Source organism: Triturus cristatus, chromosome 12 (genome assembly GCF_964204655.1).
Source record: "Triturus cristatus chromosome 12, aTriCri1.1, whole genome shotgun sequence".
Taxonomy (NCBI): Eukaryota; Metazoa; Chordata; class Amphibia; order Caudata; family Salamandridae; genus Triturus; species Triturus cristatus.
The window spans coordinates 94,118,022-94,140,536 of NC_140595.1; the positions used below are offsets into that span (position 1 = coordinate 94,118,022).

Sequence of the window (22,515 nt, forward strand, 5' to 3'; positions counted from 1 at the left end):
GCGAGCTCCTTCTGCGACAAGATTGCGCTGCTTTTGCAAACACACTTTTTTCATACATGAAGGAAGCTTCAACTGGTGCCGTCTGTACTCTGCCTTACTTAATTTTATAGTCCAGGAGGGAAGCTGACGTTGCTTCTGTATTTCTTTAGATGTCATGTGTGAGGGAAGTTTACTTTGGTCCGCTTGTATTTTGTCTGTCTTTTGTGTGAAAGAAGCTTGCATTGCTGCCACTGCTCCTGATGTAAATGTAACTTTGGAATGGTATAACAATGTTATTTTCTATACTCATTGTTACACTGTTGTCTAGACGCAACGTGTAGGCCAGTTTGAAAGTATACAAACTAACATTCCTAGATGGACGCCCAGTAGTGTGGACTTTGCCAATGCTTGATACCCAATTCTAAATGCCAATACCGCCCTCAAACAAGCATTGGCATGGCACAATCCATTGCTTGTTCTCAGTGCACCTGTTTCCTCCTTGGAAGCCACCAGCGCTCCGGCGTCTACTCTTTTCCCCCCTAGGCCACTGTCCACTCCTCAATTGTGTCCCAGATTGCCACGGCTTCTGGCACCGTAGTGATCTTTTCACAAACCAGTGACCTCACATTTTTTGCTTACTCTAGCACCTGACGTGGAAGAGCCAGGACATGGGGAACTGTGCGGTGCGAGGGAAGCTTCAGGTAAGGGTCTTCCACAGCCCTTGTGCCGTCTTCTCTCTCTGTGAAGCTCATGACCACCCCTGGTGACCTGTGTTGTCCCCTCGCAGGATGAATGTTACAACTACATCAAAGTGCTGGTGCTGAAGAGTGACCGGTCGCTCCTGGCCTGTGGTACCAACTCCTTCAACCCCATGTGCCGCAGTTACAAGGTACGGTAGGGTATTCTTGCAGAACTACAACCGCGCACATTTGGACAGGGGGTGCTCTTGCCGTGGTTCGAAGGCGCATATTGAACAGGATGGCCGCTGTAGCTCTCACAGTGCTACAAGAGCACTTGCCGAACTTGTGGTGTCCCCTCCCAGCGCTATAATATTGCATATTGGCCAGACGGGTGTTCCTGCAGCGCTAGAGGAGTCCATATTGGCCGGACGGTGTGTTCTCGCAGCACTGCAAGAACACTTACTCAACAGGCGGTGTGCTCTTGCAGCGCTATAAGAGACTATATAGGCCGGATGGGGTGCTCTCGCAGCGCTCTTAGAACACTAACTCAACAGGCGGTGTGCTCTCGCAGCGCTATAAGAGTCCATATTGGCCGGATGGGGTACTCTCGCAGCGCTCCTAGAACACTTACTCAACAGGCGGTGTGCTCTCGCAACACTATAAGAGTCCATATTGGCTGGATGGGGTGCTCTCTCAGCGCTCCTAGAACACTTTCTCAACAGGCGGTGTGCTCTCGCAGCGCTATAAGAGTCCATATTGGCCAGATGGGGTACTCTCGCAGCGCTCCTAGAACACTTACTCAACAGGCGGTGTGCTCTCGCCGCGCTATAAGAGTCCATATTGGCCGGATGGGGTACTCTCGCAGCGCTCCTAGAACACTTACTCAACAGGCGGTGTGCTCTCGCCGCGCTATAAGAGTCCATATTGGCCGGATGGGGTACTCTCGCAGCGCTCCTAGAACACTTACTCAACAGGCGGTGTGCTCTCGCAGCGCTATAAGAGTCCATATTGACCAGACGGGGTGCTCTCTCAGCGCTCCTAGAACACTTTCTCAACAGGCGGTGTGCTCTCGCAGCGCTATAAGAGTCCATATTGGCCGGATGGGGTACTCTCGCAGCGCTCCTAGGACACTTACTCAACAGGTGGTGTGCTCTCGCCGCGCTATAAGAGTCCATATTGGCCGGACGGTGTGTTCTCGCAGTGCTCCAAGAACACTTACTCAACAGGCGGTGTGCTCTTGCAGCGCTATAAGAGTCCATATTGGCCAGACGGGGTGCTCTCGCAGCGCTCCAAGAACACTTACTCAACAGGCGGTGTGCTCTCACAGCGCTATAAGAGTCCATATTGCCCAGATTTGAGGCTCTGGCAGTGCTCCGAGAGCTTTCACTACTAAAGAGAATGTTGAACAGATTGTGTGTAACTGCTATGCACTAAGAAAGCACATTGAGTGGACTGGTAAGCTGACAGTGCTAGAAGTATGTACATTGCACTCACTGGGCGCTCTTGCAGCTAAATAAGCATGCTTATTGAATGAGCAAAGTGTTCTCACACTGTATCAAGAATATTCATTGAGTGAGTGGGGTTGTCTCGCAGCGCTACAAACTCAATGGTCAATGCTCTTGCAGCACTTCTACAGCAGACGGGTACCCTACCAGTGCTGTACGAGTGTGCACCGAACAGACGAGGCGCTCTTGCATATTTGGCTTCACGAGCAACCAGCCTGTATTGGGAGGAGATGGGCAGAGAGGACTGCCCTGGGCATGGGGGTCTCTTTCAGGTGTTTCCACAGTAGATGTGTCAGCCAGGCCTCATCTGATGGAACAGTGAGGGGCTAGATGGCCTGAAATTCCTTTTCTTTAAGAACAAAGGGAGACTGGGTGAGCCTAGAGCATAGATACTCACAAACAGTTTCCGAGGGGCCACAAAGTATGGTCTGTGGTGGGCCTGAGGGCCGCACTGATGCTAGTAGGATGGGAGCGGGGCTTTGTGGGTGGTCAAATATTGCAGGATACTTTATTGGATTCTTTTTCTTTACTTCAGTTAGCTTGTAAATAAAAGCTTCCCCATTTATTTAACATCTTTCTGAATGTTAGTGCTCTCTTAAGTATACAGCAGCCCAGTGCTGCTGTTAAATCGGGGCTGCATGTGAAGGTCAGGAGGGCCCCGGGCGGCCCCCGGGCTATACTTTGAGCATCACTGGCCTAGAGGAACATGGGGTGCACATAGTGTGGTTTGCTGTAGGCACATGGGCAGACCGGATGAGCCTGGAGGCTTCATCGCCAGGAACATGAGAAGACTGGATGAGACTGGAATTGTAATCTTTGGGAGCGCGGGCTGATTGGTTGAGGCTGGAGTATGAGTCTGTAGGAGCACAAGAGACTGGCCGGAGTCCTAATCCTTAGGAACATTGGCAGATATAGATGAGCCTGGAATCGTAATCTTTGGGAATGCGGGCAGATTGGTTGAGGCTGGAGTATGTGTCTGTAGGAGCACAAGAGACTGGCCGGAGTCCTAATCCTTAGGAACATTGGCAGATATAGATGAGCCTGGAATCGTAATCTTTTTGAATTCAAAATAAAACACAAGACTTCGGGGAAGCCTACAAGTCGAACATGCTTTTAATGCAAAAATAGCCAGTATGCAAGCAAAACAATGTACAGGTGTCGTTCAAAGGAACAGAGCCTCTGCCCAAAATCCTATTGGAGCATATAACGCTAAAATCCATACATTTGGAGCACATATACGTAGTATACATTTTTTCTTAATACAAGTCAATGGAAACATGAGCATGTTATTGAAACTGTTACTTCAACGAAACGGCCTAATGAGCAGATAGCACAATCGTCTCATAGAGAATGAAAAAAGCCTTTGAAAACTAGATACAGAAATATAAATAAGCGCTGACTCGGCTACTTTCTAAAATCCCTACTTCGCGATGCAAACCCTCACAGTGAGGCTTTGTATGAATAAAATAACTTCTGGGCTTCAAAGATGCATGAAACTTTGCAGACATATTTAAGTTAATGTGTCCGAAAGGTTTATATAAAAACGATATTATAATTTAGACATGAAACATACCATGTTATTTGCGTTTGTAAAGCACTGAACACCTCCCTGTAGTACTCAAGCGCCGTAATGTGGGCACCATTTAGTCTGGCCATTCCTTACAGAAAAGACGTTTAGGCCCATCAGGTTCATTTCTGCAGTTATGCTCTACAAGCCAGTCCAATATGTCCATGCTCAATGGGATGATGAGGACAGCGGGTGCACTCAGCCTGCCCATGTTCCCACAGACAAGAACTCCATGCAATCCAATCTGTCCGTGGTACCAAAAGGCTCCCATTCAATCCTCCAATCTGTCCATGCTCCTAAACTAGAGGACCCCATGCACATCCAGTCTGTCCATGCTCCTAAACTAAAGTACCCCATGCACATCCAGTCTGTCCATGCTCCTAAACTAGAGGACCCCATGCACACCCAGTCTGCCCATGCTCCTAAACTAGAGGACCCCATGCACATCCAGTCTGCCCATGCTCCTAAACTAGAGGACCCCATGCACATCCAGTCTGTCCATGCTCCTAAACTAGAGGACCCCATGCACATCCAGTCTGCCCATGCTCCTAAACTAAAGGACCCCATGCACATCCAGTCTGCTTATGCTCCTAAACTAGAGGACCCCATGCACATCCAGTCTGTCCATGCTCCTAAACTAGAGGACCCCATGCACATCCAGTCTGTCCATGCTCCAAAACTAAAGGACCCCATGCACATCCAGTCTTTCCATGCTCCTAAACTAGAGGACCCCATGCACATCCAGTCTGCCCATGCTCCTAAACTAGAGGACCCCATGCACATCCAGTCTGTCCATGCTCCTAAACTAGAGGACCCCATGCACATCCAGTCTGTCCATGCTCCTAAACTAGAGGACCCCATGCACATCCAGTCTGCCCATGCTCCTAAACTAGAGGACCCCATGCACATCCAGTCTGTCCATGCTCCTAAACTAGAGGACCCCATGCACATCCGGTCTGTCCATGCTCCTAAACTAGAGGACCCCATGCACAGCCAGTCTGTCCATGCTCCTAAACTAGAGGACTCCATGCACATCCAGTCTGCCCATGCTCCTAAACTAGAGGACCCCATGCACATCCAGTCTGTCCATGCTCCTAAACTAGAGGACCCCATGCACATCCAGTCTGTCCATGCTCCTAAACTAGAGGACCCCATGCACATCCAGTCTGCCCATGCTCCTAAACTAGAGGACCCCATGCACATCCAGTCTGTCCATGCTCCTAAACTAGAGGACCCCATGCACATCCAATCTGTCCATGTTCTCAAACAAAAGTACCCCATGCACCTCCACTCTACTGATGGTCCTAATGATTATGACTGCAGACTCCTCTGATCTAGCCATGTTTGTGGAAAAAGTGGAATCATTTTTTTCGGTGCCTAATGCCAGTGATTTATTAAGACCTTGCCGATGTTCATGTATGCCTTAAGGTTCAAGTTTCTCTTGGAGTGTGTGTTCAATGTTTCTCAAAGATTCCCTTTGTGCTGGCATGGTTGTGCGATAAAAGTTGGGTCCCTTTCCTCCCTCTAGCACAGAGTGGCAGTGGGCCTCCATCTGCTTTGTAAATCTCTCCTTTGCCTGTAGTTCAGCTCTCCTGAGTCATGTTAATCATACAAAAAGTAGAATATGGAGTGGAAAAATGAATTTTGAAGAATATTGTAGTTAGTATTTGAAGATCATGGTTGTAATAATGGTCAATTCTGCTTCGATTACCCCTCGAACAGATCGAGAGCCTGCAGCAGGAAGACGAGGAAATAAACGGACAAGCGCGGTGCCCTTTCGACGCCAAGCAGCACAACGTGGCACTGTTTGCTGGTAATAACAAACGCATAACTTATCGGTACTCCTGTGCAAAGGAAAGCTTGCCCCAAAAAATATGGGTATTACTGGTAATGTGGGTGTACTTGTAAAGCGCACTGTGACTCCATGGAGTATCCTGGCACTGAAGACCGCTGGGGAACCCGTCCTGGTTTTCCCTGTGAGATGGTCCCTTTCTGGGTATCTCCAAGGTGAAACCAGGCATCCCCGGCATCTGTGGGGGGCCGTTGTAGAGATGAGGCAAGCTTAATGCCCAGAGTTGCCGAGTGTGTTCCTGGTTAGAGTAGATACCGAGGCGAGAATTATCGAGTCCGTTTTGACCCTGGTCCACGACCCTGCCGCGTCGGGAATTGAACCCTGGTCCCTGGACAATTCTCTGCTTACGGGTCTGCCGCCTCTAACCAGTGAGCCACACCTCTCCTCTTACTGGTGCCTGAAAAGCAGTGCTGTCTTAACACACGGGCACGCTGGGCAGTTGCCCGTGGGCCCACGAGCATAGGGGCCCCATGCAGACCAGAATTTAACACAAATCTTCTGTCAAACATTTTTATTCCTGTGAGTGGTTGTGCAGGCAGGGCCCAGTGCACTGCTTTGCCCGGGGGCCTATAATGCTGTTAAGACGGCCCTGCTGGGGAAGTATTGCCTATAACTGCAGGACCACGGGGATACCTATAGTTTTGCGTCCGCTCCACTGGAGGTGGAGTTACCAGACTTTGCAAGTGGAGTCCTTTGGGTCTCACTGGGGAATTGGAAATGCCAGGAATCTGTCATTATATTCCTAATTTCTCTAGGTATTTCTCCTTCCTCCCCATCCCCTAGCTATCACTTGGTATTTAACCCTTTCAGAAGGTGGGTTTCAGATGCAATGCAGTGGAATTAGTGTTTCTGCAGTTCTCTTAATTCTGATGGGGGCCTATGGGAACTGGAAGGGCCCTCCTAATGGGGCCCTTTGAGCTGCATACTCATGAGACTGACATTTATCTAATCCTGATCCATTCCTGTATGAAAGTTATGTATATCAATGATGGCTTATGCAGAAAGTATGTTCACTGTAGTGAATTCTGCCCACCTTTGTCCCAGTGTATGTTTTTATTCCTTAAAAAGGAAAAATGGCTGAGGACATATTTTTTCAGATGGACTTACCATGAAGTCTGCTTTCTCAAAGGTGATGAATCCAGGCTCAGTGCTTGCAGTTGTGGCCACCGGCACTCCTTTTTGGCACCAGGGTCTTATATTTCATTGTCCTGCTTTGACCCAGAGCGAGGAGAAGGCGGGCAGGAAAGGGAGAAAGGAGGAGGAAGCGAAAGATTGAAGAAAGCATGGATGAAAAAGAACCTGCAACAGTGAGATAACGAGACAGGGAGTGTAGGGTGGGAGAAGGAAGGTATGTGCTGGAATCAAGACTATGCAGCTTTGGCATTTGGCAACCCCGGCACTCTGCAGTGCTGGCGGCGGGCTGCTGAGAAAATGTTTTGCCCATTACCTGCCTCGGTTACTTCTAATGGATTCCAAGATGAGTTCTTAAACGGGACGCGCTGTGATGGCGGTATCCCACTTTGTGTACATTGCGTGTTTCACATGAGAGTAAGACCTAGTTTTTGCTGTCCGTCCATGACACTGTTTTTCAATTTAGCCCCCTCAATCCTCAATAAAGCAATTGGGCTTAGAAGGTTGTATGCCATACCCAAGGTCACTAGAATTATGGGACTGTGCGGTTGCTGCGGTTTTCACACCGGTATAGATTTGCCGCATTTGCCACAGACCTAAGCCATCATCTGCTGCATAATCTGCAGATTTTAACAAAAAATGGTTCCTAGCTCTAATGGTTCAAAAGTTATTAAAAATGCAACGGCACCTGTTGCTGCACAGTAGAAGGCCCATTGCAAATGTTGATTGGTCAACTTTCTGTTGCTTATCAATATAATAGGGTGTTAAACTGGTACTGATGAGGTGCAACCAATGCACAGAATGTGTAAAAATGACAATATAATGAATACTATCACAAAATTTGCTGATTTACGCCGCATAATTTGTCTGTTCTTTCTACATTATTTGCTTAACCCTGCTGCATAATTTACTCAACCCTGCCGCATAATTTGACCTTCCTGTGCTGGGCTCACTGTGCCACTGGAATCAAGCTATCCTGGCTGAAGAGGGGTGAAACCCCAAAACCGGTCCTAGGATGCTTGTTTCCGGTCCAGGGAGGACCGGACGCGGCAGTTCGGGCTGGACTGTTCCCATGAGGCACAGGGTCAAGACTGATTTGAATATGGCCAGGTCTAAACTGGGGTGGTATGGTGAGCAAAAGAATGATGGATTTATCCCAGATTTCTTGACTGGGGGTGAATGTTTTGATTTGTTCTGCATTCCGTCCATCAATTGTGTGTCTTTTGCATAATTCCACTGGCCCTGGCCATACCTGTGTGTAGAGTAGCTTGAGGATCGCTTTACCGGCTCTACCCCTGTCTCTGCCGGATACATAGTGCAAGATTCTTTCTAAGGCCTCTGGAGATGCATTAACTCGGGGCAGGATCCACTGACCGGATTCCCCAAGTATATAAAATAACATTCCATAGGCATCACTATTGCATTTACCAGTGCTTTCCTCAGAAATTTATAAGCACTGAAAAAGCCAATACCACAAGTGAACAAGCAGATGCAAAGCAAGAAATATTTCCGTGCCAGAGCTTGTTAACTTTGATTCCAACTTCAACACACTTTTGTCACATGCTACCTACTGTTTTCTTACGCCGGTCATTGCATGTCTTATAAATTGTGTCCACACCGCGTCGCTTTTGACGAGGGACGTAACAGAGAGCTCCTTATTTGGCTGTGTGCTGGGCATGGCCTGGTTTGGCAAGAGATCTGATCTGCTGCCTTCCTGAGCCCACACCATTCCCCTCACTTATGGCTGACCTTCAACCTTTCCATCACTAGCACCTGGTAAACCTACCAACTTCGTATTCTCCTGTAGGAAACTAGGGATGCTAAAAGTGCAGTGGCTGTACCCCTCGACACCCACCACCCCCAAATTCTCCATCCTCACTGTAGCCAATGGCTCGCAGATCTCGGCTGTATGAGCTGGACTGTGCTCAATCATTGGGTTGGACATCTCGATAAAGTTGAAAGTAGCTCAGTATGCTAAGTCCTTGCTGATGACATCTATGTGCCCCTTGCCTGCAGCTCCAAACTGGGGTGGCTTAGTGAGCAAAAGAACAATGGATTCAACCCAGATCTTTTGGCCTGGGGGTGAGTGGTTGAAAAATTTCAGCACTCCATCCATCCTCTTACTGTGCTTGCCTGCAGGTTAGCATGTCCTTGGAGCCAATCATCTGTTCATGCTAGGTATGGACATCAATTCTTTGTGCCAATGGCTTGTTCTTTGTTTACCCTAACACTGCTATTGCTACCACTGGGTGGCGTGAAGGCAGAGGCAAAAACAGACAGGAACAGGTTTCTGAGTTCAACCATTTGCCCTGCTCCCAGCCTCTCAGCAGCAAATGGGAGGTTATCAATGGGCTATTGGTGTGTCAGTCAACTCTGTGGTGTCATTTCCAGTTAAAATTTGTGTAATGTCACTTCCGTTTCCCCTGGCATTTTGTGAATTGATGTCCATAGCCCTGCGGAGGTGGGAAAAAGAAACAGCTATTCATTTTCTTCTCCACAGAGATGTCAGTGCTGTGGCTGATTGGTGCCACACTAGCAGACAATGATTGTTTTATTTCCCCTTGCCCATCCGCCACCAGCTGCACAAAGCTGCGCTACATCCCCAAAGTGGTCTTTAAGTAAAAGCTGCAGACTCTTCAGAATTCCCGCCCTTATTGATGGTTGGAAGAACTATCTCGAAAGAGAGGCCAGGCTACGCCTTCCTCAGAGTACCAAGCTACCTGGCACCAGGAATTACAAAACCAAAATTAATACGTTTCTGTAGCCTTGTTCAAGATGGGAAGCATTCAGTGGTTAATTTGAGCCGGTGGTTTCCGGTGCTCAGCACCTGAACTTAATTGTCAACATCAGGGATTATGACATCCTGCCACATGGTGGCACAATTGGTGTACTTTGGAGATGAGCACAATACCAGTTGTTTATTAGTACGTAAAAACTACTAATACATTTCACAAAACCCGTTGTTCTAGCTTTGGGGGCCTGGAATAGTTTGAATTGTCTCACTTGTAGGAGTGGGTTGGTCAATAGTTGTGTTGGTACTGTCGGGGGCAATGGGTGGTGCAAGCTGCTGTGGCCTCCTAATGAGGGCCCTGGCACTTAGTCTTTTACAAACTAAGCACTTGAAGCATTGCCCCAGCGTAGCTATCCTGCCGTTGTGACCCTAGTTTAATTTAAATGTCAGCATGTTGCGTGCACAGAGTGCTTTGGCGTCCAGATTTGGACACTGGAGCAGCAGTGTTCTGTTCTACGTTCATGTGAATCAATCTGTTTGCTCCTTTGCTTTCCCTTCTGAAGTGCCCACTAACACCTGGGCACTTACGGACGCCAGGATGCGGAGAAGTCAAAGCGAGGTTGAGCATTTCCGGAAAAGACAAGAGGAGCAGAAAAAATTAATTTGTACAGACTGCAAACCGGCTCAGTTGGAGCTATCCATTCAGGCCTCTATGTAGGTGGCGTAACGCATGCCCCTGCGGTGCCTGGGGAGTGGGGGGGGGGCTAAACCTTTCATGGTACCTCCAAACTGTCAGGGAGCCACGCAGCCCAAAGCCAATGAATATCTGTGAGATATAGGGGACTAAGGGGCCCTTTGTAGCATTTTACGAGGTGGGACCATTGTTTCGCGTTACGCACTGCTTTGCGTGTATCTTCGTGCACTACATTTGGAGACTCTTGAGTGGTTTATTTCTAGAGACATTGCTGGCCTAGAGTGAGAATTCATGATTGGGTGGTGTTACCCAAAGGCCAGTGTGACTAGCCAATGAAGAACTGCCGGCTAGGCATACGTTAATATTTGACCAACTGACACGGCCCTGCTGCTCTTTTCAGACACACCAACTTGTAAGGATGTTGACGTTAGTTGTAGCGTTGTCTACTTCTGGTTTGCTCTTTGGTGCCCTTGACACCACCCTCGTTATCCCTGGCATCGGGTGTCATAAAGCCAGTACAGGGCAATAAGTAAACAGGACACCAAAAGCCATCTTCACTTTCTGTAGTTGACCCTCACTGCCACTACTCTTCCCTTGGCTGGCCAATAGAAAATGTGGGGGTAGTTGACAGGTTAAAGATGGGACATGGTGTCAATCCAGTGATGTCAAAGGGAGCATGATGTCACTTCCGTTATTCCAGGCATTTTGGTGAATTGATATCCAGGCAGTTTGTTGATAGAATTTCTAAATTCTCTATAGCCCTACATCCCCACCCCCCCTCAGACGATATTTTACTTGATCGACCTAAATGTAGATGCTCGGATAAACATAACGTATTAGAACATTGGAAAGCTGAGAGCTCCATTGAAAACAATGAAGTGGCTTATTATAATGGCCGGTATAGACCCGGAACTCCAACATTCCAATGTTTGTCTTTCTGTTTCTCCCTTTGTAATTTAGAACATTCTACCTTCAGTGGGTGGAATGTTCTAATAGCCTTATAGCCCTTCTGCCTCGGGATACACCGGTTGTTGAAGACCTTCACCGGCGGCTCAGGCCTAGAACTCTGGTTCAGGGCCTTTAAGAACCAGTATAGCCCAGCAGGCTATATAGCTATATTAAGTCACTGCCCTCATGCTCACTGCTTCATAAAGACGCTCGCAGCAAATGTGCTTTGCGCCCTACAGCTTTCGATGCCTTCACTGAAGGTTTTTGTACTCTTGGCTACTATCCTATGACCCAAGGAATCCTTTCCACACACACTCTCATGGGCCCTCTTACCCCATGTGTGCCACTGAATTCTCTCTGTGCCTTTTTCTTCTGCAGATGGAAACCTCTACTCCGCCACTGTGGCTGATTTCCAAGCCAGCGATGCTGTCATTTACCGCAGTTTGGGAGAAAAAAGCCCGGTGCTGAGGACTGTCAAGTATGACTCCAAATGGTTACGAGGTGAGTGAGTGGCAGGTGCAAGAGAGGCGGTCAAGACGGGCAAGAAAGAGTAGAAAGAGGCGGCAGTGATTGAGAACAGTATGCTGTTGGAAACTAGTGTATGTATGGCAGGGAAGGCCAATCGAAAGCGAGTGATTGTGGAGGAAGTCTGCAGTGGAAGAGCGCTGTAAAGGGGCGGTGCTCCAAGTTCTTTGAGCCTTACACAGCCAGCAGGTGTGGCCAAACGCTCCAAGATCTTGCCTCATGGCAGCCCAACCTTGGGTTCCACTTGTGTCATGTAACCCACAATCTGCTTGTAAATACGCACACTTTTTTTCTGTGTCCTTTGTGTATTTTGTAGTCTCTGTGCGTTGCATGGCAGCCCAGCCTTGGTTTCCACTTGTCTTGTAACCCACAGTGTACTTGTAAATACCAGTGATGGCTTGTGCAGGTAGGAACACTTACCCTGCGCTCGCCGCATCTCCAACTCAGCGAGCGCAAGGTATGTGGTTTTATTTTTTTTAATTTTATTTTCCCTCATCTGTCGACTACTCCCAACCCCTCCTACCACTCCACACTTACCTGCTCCAGCCGTCACTGGCAAAATACACACTTTTATCTGTGTCCTTTGTGTTTTTTGTAGTCTGTTTGTTTCCAGTATTTTCTTTCCATTTGAGGCACTTTGTTTTTTTCAGAATTAATCTGTGCTTGTGCTGTGATTTGCAGGTATTCCAGAATTTACATCTGTTCTCTGCTTGACAATATGTCTGTTTCCACATTAACTCATGTCATATATGATTTAGGGCTTTATTATGAGTCCGGTGGCCACGGATGCTAGACTTGCGGGGGCGCACTTGTAGCCTTCTTCCAACCACCCCATTATGACCACGGATCATCGCAACCGCCAGGGATCTGCGTGGCGGTATTGAGGCAGCAATATGCTTGACAGGGCCACTGCGGCCCCATCAAGCATATTACAAGTTTCCTCACCGCCATACTTTTTATGGCAGTGCGACTGCCATGAAAAGTGTGGCGGTGAGGAAACAAAGGGAGTCCTGGTGTCTCCCGTCGTGTGTGCATGCACACCAGTACCTGCCCGGCATCGACTGGAGCAGTCTATGCCGGGCAGGTACTGTCTTTGACATTCCCATTGCGGTGCCTATTTCATAGGCACTCCCCTGGGAACGCCAAAGAACCGCCCACCCGACAGGAGAAAACTCCTGATCTAGCAGGCGGTTTTTACATGGGTTAGGTGGTGCGGGATCCGGGCAGTCCCGCTCCCACAACACCCCAAGTCTTAATAAGGCCCTTAGTCTGCATGAGTTTTTAGAATCCTATTGATCCTCGTTCCTTGGATCTGAGGGTTTCCGTAAACTCACCTCCACTATCCATCTGGTGCCTGCGATATAGTTAATGTTTCACTCATGCCTTCACCCGTCTCATACAAAGCGAGTGTCCATAATGAACCTGTCTGCAAGTGTCGTGGTCTGCCAGCATTGCTGAATTTACCACCGTTCGCTTTTTTTTTTAACGTTATAGGTGGTTCTAGGATACCCTTCTGCCCACTCTGTCTACAGTGTTTGTGTCACTTTCCTAAATTCTCTTGCATTATTCTGTGCCTGGTTCCAGAACTCAACTTCGCCTTCTGTTGTGTCCCCACAGAGCCCCACTTTCTTCATGCTGTCGAGTTTGGGAACCACGTGTATTTCTTCTTCCGGGAAATCTCCATGGAGTACACCACCCTGGGAAAGGTAGGACATGAGATCTTTTGCTAGAGACATCCAGCAGCAGTGTGTTCATTCTAGCACCAGTTACCTTCAAACAGAAGTTATGCGCATACGGGCGCATCCCCGGTGCAAAAATAGCCACCCATTTAGACATTAGTACCCCAAATATCCAATTTTAATATCCTCCACTTGGAGCCCTGCATTGCAGCACTCCAGTTTGCTTCTGGGCAGATTTATGGGCTCCTGTAAGTCTAATTCCAGTTTTCTATTCCCCACACGTACTGATGCTCGCTTTTTTCAGATTTTCCAAGTATATCTTTACTTTAGCTCTTTTCAAGCAATAAAATGTTTTGATTATTTATGAAATTAAGTCATTTCAGTTCTGGCTAGGGCATGTTGAGAAATTCAAACATTGAGCAGCAATGCAGCCTTAACCCTACCATTTCCCCTGCTCTTCCTCCTTCTTTCTTTCTTTCCTTCGTTCTTTCCTTCGTTCTTTCCTTCTTTCTTTCCTTCTTTCTTTCATTCTTTCTTTCTTCCTTCCTTTCGCTCTTTCCTTATTTATTTCTCTTTCCTTGTTTCTAACTTTCTATCTTCCTTCTTTCCATCTTTCTTTCTCTCTTTCCTTATTTTTCTTTTTCTTTTCTTCTTTCTTTCCTTCTTTTCATCCTCTCTTCCAATGCATCTCATTCTCTCTCCACCTAACGCAATCCACCTTTCCTTCTTCTCCATTGCTCTGATCTTGCAGGTCATTTTCTCCCGCGTGGCGCGAGTCTGTAAGAATGACATGGGAGGCTCGCCCAGGGTGCTGGAGAAGTACTGGACGTCTTTCCAAAAGGCTCGCCTCAACTGCTCCGTGCCGGGAGACTCCTTCTTCTATTTCGATGTCTTGCAGTCGGTCACGGACATCCTACAGGTCAACGGCCGACCAGCTGTCATTGGGGTCTTCGGTACACAAGCCAACAGGTACTCCTTGGTATAAAACGTCATGCAAGCCCCCAGACCATCACAAATCCTATTTGGAAGCTTCCATATTGCAGGTTAATGCGTTGATTAGAACATATTCCAAGAGACCTGCATCACAACATGTTAACTTCTCTCTGCTTCAGAATAGTCTGCTGACTCCGGATTTGGGCACCATGGCCAGACTGGCCGTAACGGGCACCGGGCGTTTCTCCTGGTGGCTGTTTTTGTTACCAGGGGCCAGTTTTGCAGTATAGCTGCAATATCGGCCCCCAGCAACAAAAGCGGCACAAAGCTTTGACTAGCAGCCTGCGCCCCACCTCCTCCATGGCCGAGCACTTTGCCAGGGCCGGTTTCGGTTCCCAGTTGGACCCTGTTGGGCACTTTTTCATGTCCTGGTTTGAGGTCATCAGATGGCATTGAGTTGGATAGAGGGGCCTGTGATTGTCGCACCATCTGACTTCATGGTTTGATGCCACCAGTTGGGTCTCCAGTGGTTGGTCAGATATGTACCACTGCACCTTCTCAAGGAGATCTTCAGAATATGTCTCGGTGTTTCGCTGTCCTAGGAGTATAGAACTTTCTGGTGCCCCAGTGTGAGGTCTCCAAATGAGCCTCTGTGGCAGTTACGATTACCAAATAGGCAAAGTAGGCACCGGCCTATGGTCCCCACTCCTTTTAAGGGCCCCGCGACAACGGATCAAAATAATATTGATTTGATCTTGAAAGAAAATTACAATCAAGCTTTCTTAAATATTGTTTCCAAAAGATAGAAAAATTGAATCAACTCAAAGAAACAAAAACTTCACATTAAAGACTCTATAGAGAAAATACTGTATTAATGTAATGCACCCATTAACAACTTAAAGTACATAAACCAGAGACATCAGATTCCCATAACAGTTTGTCTCTTAAGATCTCATCCTCTGGCAGCTGTCAGTTTGTAAAATAAATCCGGTTTATTGGGTATTAGGAGATTGTTTGCGAGCAGGGACCCGAAATTTCGACTGCCTAGGGGCCTCCACAGGGTTTAATCCGGCCCTGCTCTGTGGGTAAAGTGTCATGAGCTAGTTGGCTAGTCCTGCTGGTCTTTGCTTTGGGGCTCCAGACACCATCCCATTTGTGACTAGTTTGTCTGAATATTATGGGCCCTTCGTATGTTGTTGTTTCACGTCCGCAGACAATCCACCTGCCCTGGGCCCAGGTTGAATGGCCCGGGATGTTGGACCTTCCGGTGCCAGGGTTGGAGTTCTCCAGTTAACTGCTCAGTGGTTTGGTTCGCTAAAGGTCATGGAGTTTTCAGAGCTGTAGATTTTCAGATGTCCTCTTAATCGATTTGTTCACACTGGGCTTTCCCCACAACACAGTGGGAGGTCTGCAGACATCTCAGTTGGTTTGTAGGCCCAGAATTATAGGACCTTTTTTATGTTTGTGCTTGATGCTCCAATGGTTTCTAGTAGTTTGTTTGGCCTACGCTTGTCGACCGCCTGAGTCTGGTTATGCACCAATCTCTGGATACCCAATTTACATCTCTCATCACCAAAGACCTTCCCATAGCTGCAGTCCTAGGTCCCCTGGTGCCTCGGTCAATGCTTGACCCTAGATCATGGAACCTTCCCAGGTGGTGAAGCGAGGTCTTGAGAGTGTTTGTAAATGAGTTGTTTGAGGTCTTAACGTTGATCCTTTAGTCACCTCAGGGAAACCTGAAAGTTCCACCACACACTTCCAAACAATCATGAGATGGTCTGGTGACTTACGAGAAGATGTGTGTCACTGAGATGAGGTAATGCTAAATCCTAGTCGTGACCTTGTCTGCTCTGGGAAGTAGAAGAACCCCGACGTTGCCCTAGAACATTGATTTAATGATGGTTCTACCACAGAGCGGGGGGAGCACCATGACCCAGGGATCTGACAACATTACTAGAAGCTTCTGACGGAATGTCTGGATCCGGGGACCCGCTCACAGCATCTCGGTGATGTCACTGTTCCACAGCAGGAGCTGGATACAAAGAACCAGGAAGTTCCGCAGACAGTAATACAGGGATGGTTCGATACTACAGCAAAGAGCAGGGTAAAAGGACCAAATGGGTTCCTTCCACCTGATCACATCAATGAATCATGGTCATACCTGGATGCAGTGGCCTGCAGACAGCTCGTGCTTTAGTACAGAGGTGCTTCCTGCTCCGAAGATGGAGGCTGAGCAGGATGACCCCGAGGGGGGACATCATTTTAGCACTGGTGCATACACAGCACCGAAAAAGCGCTTCAATTCCTCGTTTGGGGTCGTAAGCTCTATGTAAATACATTTACAATTACAGGAACAGGGATTTGGACACAGTTATTCAAGATCCTTGTACACAAAAACACCAATGACTTTTGCACAAGAGTGGGGGTGTGAACATAATCACAGCGCCTGGCTACCCTCACGGGTGACAAGTAGCGCTCTACAAATATACAGATTGATTGATTGACTTTGGTTCCTTGTACACGAAGACAGTCGTTCCGGTTCCCTGTACATGAGTACAGTGAGGACTTGTGCACTAAAGTGTGGATTTTGACACAATTCACTCAGGTTCCTTGTACATGAGGACAGTAAGCACTAATGCACTACACTACAAGAAAAGTTTAGCACAATCGATCAGGTCAACAAGTCCTTAATCTCAGTGACCATCTTAAATTTGAATTTCAGGGCACTGGCCTGTGGCATCGTGGGCCCTAGGCTCACATGCTAAGTAAGAAACTGGCACAGACGCTAGATTTGAGGGTACATAACTGGTCACATGCGCCCGGCCTCTTTTATTATCAGGGTCATCTGACTGGTGACGCCTGTGGTGGGTGGGTGCGGAGTTAGGGTGCGCACAGCCCGTAGGTAGGCGATGAGCTGTGTCGTGTCCATCAGGACACTACACTGGCGACCAAGTCAACCTGTGAATTTAACAGGATGTAGACATTTGTATACTGCAAACAGATTCAAAGGGAGATACCATTCATTTCTCATTACCCGATCTAAAAAGTCTTCCCTTCTCTAGCCCTCACGCACACCGTCAAAAACTGGGACACATAAAAAATTCAACACCAGACCAACTTGTATATTGAAATCTGTTTGTCATCCGAAATTCCCAGCTGCTGAATACTGCAAAGCGCCTGTCAGTTTGTTCTTTTTGCAAATCGCAGAAGGAACAGCATGCCAACGGAAAAGCAAGTGTGTGCAACAGGGAGTCTGCATGTTCCACAGCTTACATTAGAGACCATTTCCATTCCTGGCTGCTGAGAACAGCAATCAGAGCTTCACCAACAACCACCAGGCCTCTGGGTAGCCACGCGCTCTCGGAACCCCAATAGAATGGAATAGTGTGGGGGAGAATCGGGCCAAGGGGACATGTCACACCTGCAGAGCTAGCTTTAATCACATGAAGTGCAGTGCCGGATGAAACCCTGTGGAGTCCCATAGGTAGATGAAATTTCGGGGCCCCCCCTCGCAAATTCTCTTCTAATACCTACTGCACCAGATTTTTTTTACAAACTGACAGCTGCCAGAACATGAGCTTTTAAGAGACAAACTGTTATGTGAATCTGATGTCTCTGGTTTATGTACTTTAAGTTGTTAATGGGTACATTACATTAATACAGTATTTTCTCTATAGAGTCTTTAATGTAAATTTTTCGTTTTTATGAGTTGATTCTTTTTTTCCATCTTTTGGAAACAATTTAAGAAAGCTTGATTGTAATTTTCTTTCAAGATCAAATCAATATTATTATGATCCGTTGTCGCGGGCCCTTAAAAGGAGTGGGGACCATAGGCGGCTGCCTACTTTGCCTATTTGATAATCCGGCACTGATGAAGTGATATCACACTACCAGGGCCCTGATTATTCACTCCCACGCAGGTAATTTAGGGTGTCACCACTGATGGCCACAAGAGGGTGTCAGAATGTAATAAAGGAACTCGAAAATGGCCGTTGTTGATGGAGGGACGGGAGTGCTCGAATGGCAAAATATAATTTTGCCGGGTGCTTTGAAACTCTTTGCACACTACCTTCCAGGTACCAACAGCTTTTTTTTATTTTTATCTTTGCCGAAAAGCCATCAGTCAGCCGAGAAATAGTCAGTTACCGGCTAATTAAAGTAAAGGAATCTTTATTCAGTAGTCAAGTGGACAAATTAAATACAGAGGTGCTGGGATTATGCGAAGTGGCGTCGTTTTCAGCATAATTATGTTTTATTCTGTAGTTCCAACGCAATCCTCTCCGTCTGCGTAATTTGTAGATGTACAAAATAAACTTTTTCCTAGTGTAAACTGATCTATGCCTTCACGCACGTTGCCACACAGAGGCAGGCCCTTTGTCCAGCTGAGTCTTAACAGGTTACTTTTGCTGTATTTAGGTGCTAAACTGGTATTAATTAAGTGAAACCTTTCCCGTGCAGCATTAACAAGTGTAAACATGCCAACATAGTAAAGAAATACAGCTTACAATTGTACTGCGTTATGCCGCACAATGTGACTTTTCTTGCCGCATAACGGTCCTCCCCTGCCGCATAATTCCAGAGTCCTTGCTCAAAGGTTTGCAAAGCAGTTAGGGAATGTACCTCCAGTTGCTACTACCAAGGTCCAGGCGCCGTTAATAACGCCCCCCCCCCCTCATCCCCGGGGCACCCTTGCTTGAAGAGATCGTAGTAAATAAAACACAACACCTCGTTGAGGAGTGTTTAAGATTTTATTTGTCGAACTTGCCTTGAAAATTCAGGAGGCAGCCCCTGTTTATGATTTGTCTAGCCCCCGCCGCCTCGGGTCGTTTCCCTCCACCATCTAAAAAATCTCTGAAACAGCAAAAGGAACACACATTAATGACAAACAATTGTCGAGAAATACGACTTTGGGAGGGAAAACAAGCGTTCGAGCGCTCGTTAATATATTAGGAAATCAGACGTGAAACGCCGGGCCCTGCAGGGCCATAAAATGGAACCGGCGAGAAAGCGCGGGAGATTTACTGCTCCGCTCCGGGGCGGGAGGCAAAACGCAATAACGAAAACGTCTGTAAATTAAAGAGCCGTGTGAGGAGCAGGTTGGCGGCGAGCCGGGGGACCGGGGCCGTTTAGTACATGGGAGGTCACCGGCCCTCCCTTGCTCCGCCGCGCTGGGTCTGGGTAGGAGGAGGTAGGACGTGAGATTGGACAGACGGTCTGTCCTGTAGTCAGGACCACTGGAGGTAGTTATGCGGCAATGCAGGCAGGCCAAATGGGTTGAAAATAAATTGCAAGGGCAATTACAATTAAGCAATTCCGTGGTCGCACCATTCTCCTCATAATTATGGATTTACCACAGTTGCCGCATAATCCCTCTGCTGTCTATTTTGCACATTTCAATAGAAAAAAATCTAAAATTCTAGTTAATCGAATCAAAAGGAAATAAGAAAAATGTGCCACATGTGAAGCTGCGCCATGCCCCCCCCCCTTTCCTTTGAAAGGGTTAACTGGTCACTGTTCAGTTACTGGTTCCCGTGTTTAGATTTTAAACTGCTAGAAGTGATGAGGTGCGGCTTTTGCCCAGTCAGTCTGTGGTACAATGAAAAACTCGAAATAATGCAGCCACAAATATGCTCCGCTATGCCTCATAATTTTATTTTTCTTGCCGCATAATTTGGCTCACCCAACCACATAATTTGGCTCTCTTCTGCTCTATAATTCCAATTGCAATAATTAAACTTCGACCTGCAAGGGCCCAATTTATGAAGTGGCAGCCCCGATTAAGGTAACCTCAGAAATATTGCCTCATGGTTGTTGTTACAAGCCTGTTTGTTCTTCCTACAAGTCAGACTTTGTGTTAATCCTGAACTTTATCCGGTTGTGTTTGAGGCTACCACGTCACACTGATCTCTTCAGACTGGGAGGGCGGTTTCTCCATGTTGGGCAGCTCCTTTTTCTGGACTCCATCCCTCACTGGAATGGTATTGAATTGAAGGAATCTTTATTTGATTATACGTCATAATCATAAAAGATAAAAACATGAAAAATTACATAAGTAAGAACGTTAAAACACGCAAGCCACTGGATTTACTTCAGATCACATATTGTAACAAGCATTGGCATAGCCAATAGGTCTCGCCTTTGGGACCTTATAAGTGTTTAGCTATGCAACAGTTGCATAACTAAATACTTATAAGATCCCAAAAGCGAGACCTATTGGCTAAGCAAAGCGGCCGTGCGGCAACGAAAGTGAAAGTGATCGCGATCAAACATCAAAGCGGCCGTGCGGCCGCTAAAGTAAGAGTAATCGCGGTAAAGCGGGCGCGCGCACACATGCACTGTAGCTCCAGGCTGGCCTGGTAGCACTTTTTGGAGCCCTCTCAATAAGTCTCGCCAGACCAGCGCATGCGCTGGGTCAGGCAAAACCTAAAAATGATTATCAAGCAGTGAAAAACAGAGCACCCTAAAACAAAGAAAATGCAATCCATGAACATTTAGATCAGAATAGAGCAGATAGGATTATTAAGAATTAATGATTTTGTACCAGAATAAAGCACATTTTAAATTAGAAGAAACAGCCAACGTCAAAGCACAGTCTGGTAATAGCTGTAGATGTAAAAAGGCTGTCCGGAACTGCCGAAACACCCTGGTTTTTATTAAAAGTTGTGTTAGATACCTTTTGCGCAGACAATTAGAAAATTTGCAGAATAAAACCAAGTGTATCAAGGTTTGAGGGGACCCCCATTACAGGGGCATACCAGGTCTTCATTCCTTGCACGTCTCTTCTCCCACAGCATCACTGGGTCGGGGGTCTGTGCCTTCTACATGGATGACATCGAGAGAGTCTTCAACAGCAAGTTTAAGGAGCAAAAGACAACGGAATCCACCTGGACCCCTATCCCAGAGGACAAAGTCCCCAAACCCAGGTAAGGCACAAAGTTACCCTTACTCTTTGATTCATAAAATAAAGCAGGGTGAAGAGGAAGGTGCTACAAACAGGAAATGTGTCTCCACTGATGATTAGTCCATGTTCGTATATTGATCACTTGTTCCGCAAATGTACTCTGGGCACTAATGTCCCATAGCGACAAAAAAGCTGACGATAATGCACTCCATTTTTGGTGAATCTCTTCAATTGACATCTCCTAATGGGAATGATATCAAGGAGGAATCTAACCTAGTCTGTCGGGACAGATCTCTGATCCCCTCACTCTTTATCCATACTTTTAACCTCTTCCCGATCCGTAAGAGGCACAGGATAGCCGATTAATAACATAAAAGATGAACTTCCAGCACCATAAAGGGACCTGCAGAGATGATCAGAGCTGGCAGCATACCACGCTTTATAAAAAGGTGCGTTGGTCTCTCACAGCTCCTCATCGATCACACCTCTAAGCGCTGCATTCTATCATAATTTGATAAAGTACCTTGGTCGCCATTGCTTATGACATGGAAACAATTCCCACATTGAGGCTCAGTCAGCACCCTATCAAGCACAAATCCTCCTGGTGTAGTGTGCTACCTGCGTAGACGAGCACTTCAGTGCTAACATACTGATGAGCGGCGCTATACAAATACCATAAGACTGAGTTACGTAGCTGATGCCTTTAGAAGAATCCACACAAAAGATACATTTTTAAGAGAGTATAGAACTGTCTGTGAATTTCCTCATTCGACAGAGCTCCGCGAGAGTATTCCGAATGGTTGGACATTGGTTTAACAGGTTATGGTTATCATTTCTCTCAAGAAATCCAAACCACGAGAACAAATGGTAAATTTGCTTCCTTGATTAGTGTATTAGGTTTATTAGGGACCGTGTTTGCCGGTGCATTGGGTGTCTGTCCTAAGCCACTCTTTGTGTCATGAATATTTGCTTAATCTTGAACACAGCATCCACTGTCCATCGTTCCAGGCTTGGGGGGAGTCCCTTGAGGCACGGTTGTGAGATGTGACCTCATGTTTGTAAAGATTACATATCCTGGTATAAACTTCACTCAAAACTTGTTTAATAAAGGGTCTATGAAGCAGTCTAGATCTTTCCCTAATAGGATCCTGCCAAAGGCGATCACCAGATATCACCTCTGGTACTTTCTTAGCCTTTAGGGTCTTGCTAGCGCTATATAAAACTCCAAATAATAATACAGGCCCATACGAGTGGTGACCAGAACCCACCCCTTAATTATTATTAGAACATTGGAATGTTGGGAGCTCCATTGAAAACAATGGAGTGCTCCGGGCTTACAATGGCTGGTAGTAGCCCGGAGCTCCAACATTCCAATGTTTCTTTGTTCACA

The 22,515-nt window shown here is 46.9% G+C and overlaps 1 protein-coding gene across 4 annotated transcripts in view; it reads left to right on the top strand.

Moving 5' to 3' along the window:
* SEMA6C (semaphorin 6C) overlaps window positions 1-22,515 on the top strand; it is a 341,729-nt gene that overhangs the window by 281,859 nt on the left and 37,355 nt on the right. For all 4 annotated transcript variants that reach the window (XM_085638745.1, XM_085638747.1, XM_085638748.1 and 1 more), the window contains 7 exons: window positions 624-680; window positions 767-868; window positions 5,454-5,544; window positions 11,466-11,588; window positions 13,230-13,318; window positions 14,043-14,260; window positions 21,016-21,147. In XM_085638745.1, coding sequence (XP_085494871.1) covers window positions 624-680; window positions 767-868; window positions 5,454-5,544; window positions 11,466-11,588; window positions 13,230-13,318; window positions 14,043-14,260; window positions 21,016-21,147 — 812 coding nt within the window. The remainder of the gene's footprint in view (window positions 1-623; window positions 681-766; window positions 869-5,453; window positions 5,545-11,465; window positions 11,589-13,229; window positions 13,319-14,042; window positions 14,261-21,015; window positions 21,148-22,515) is intronic.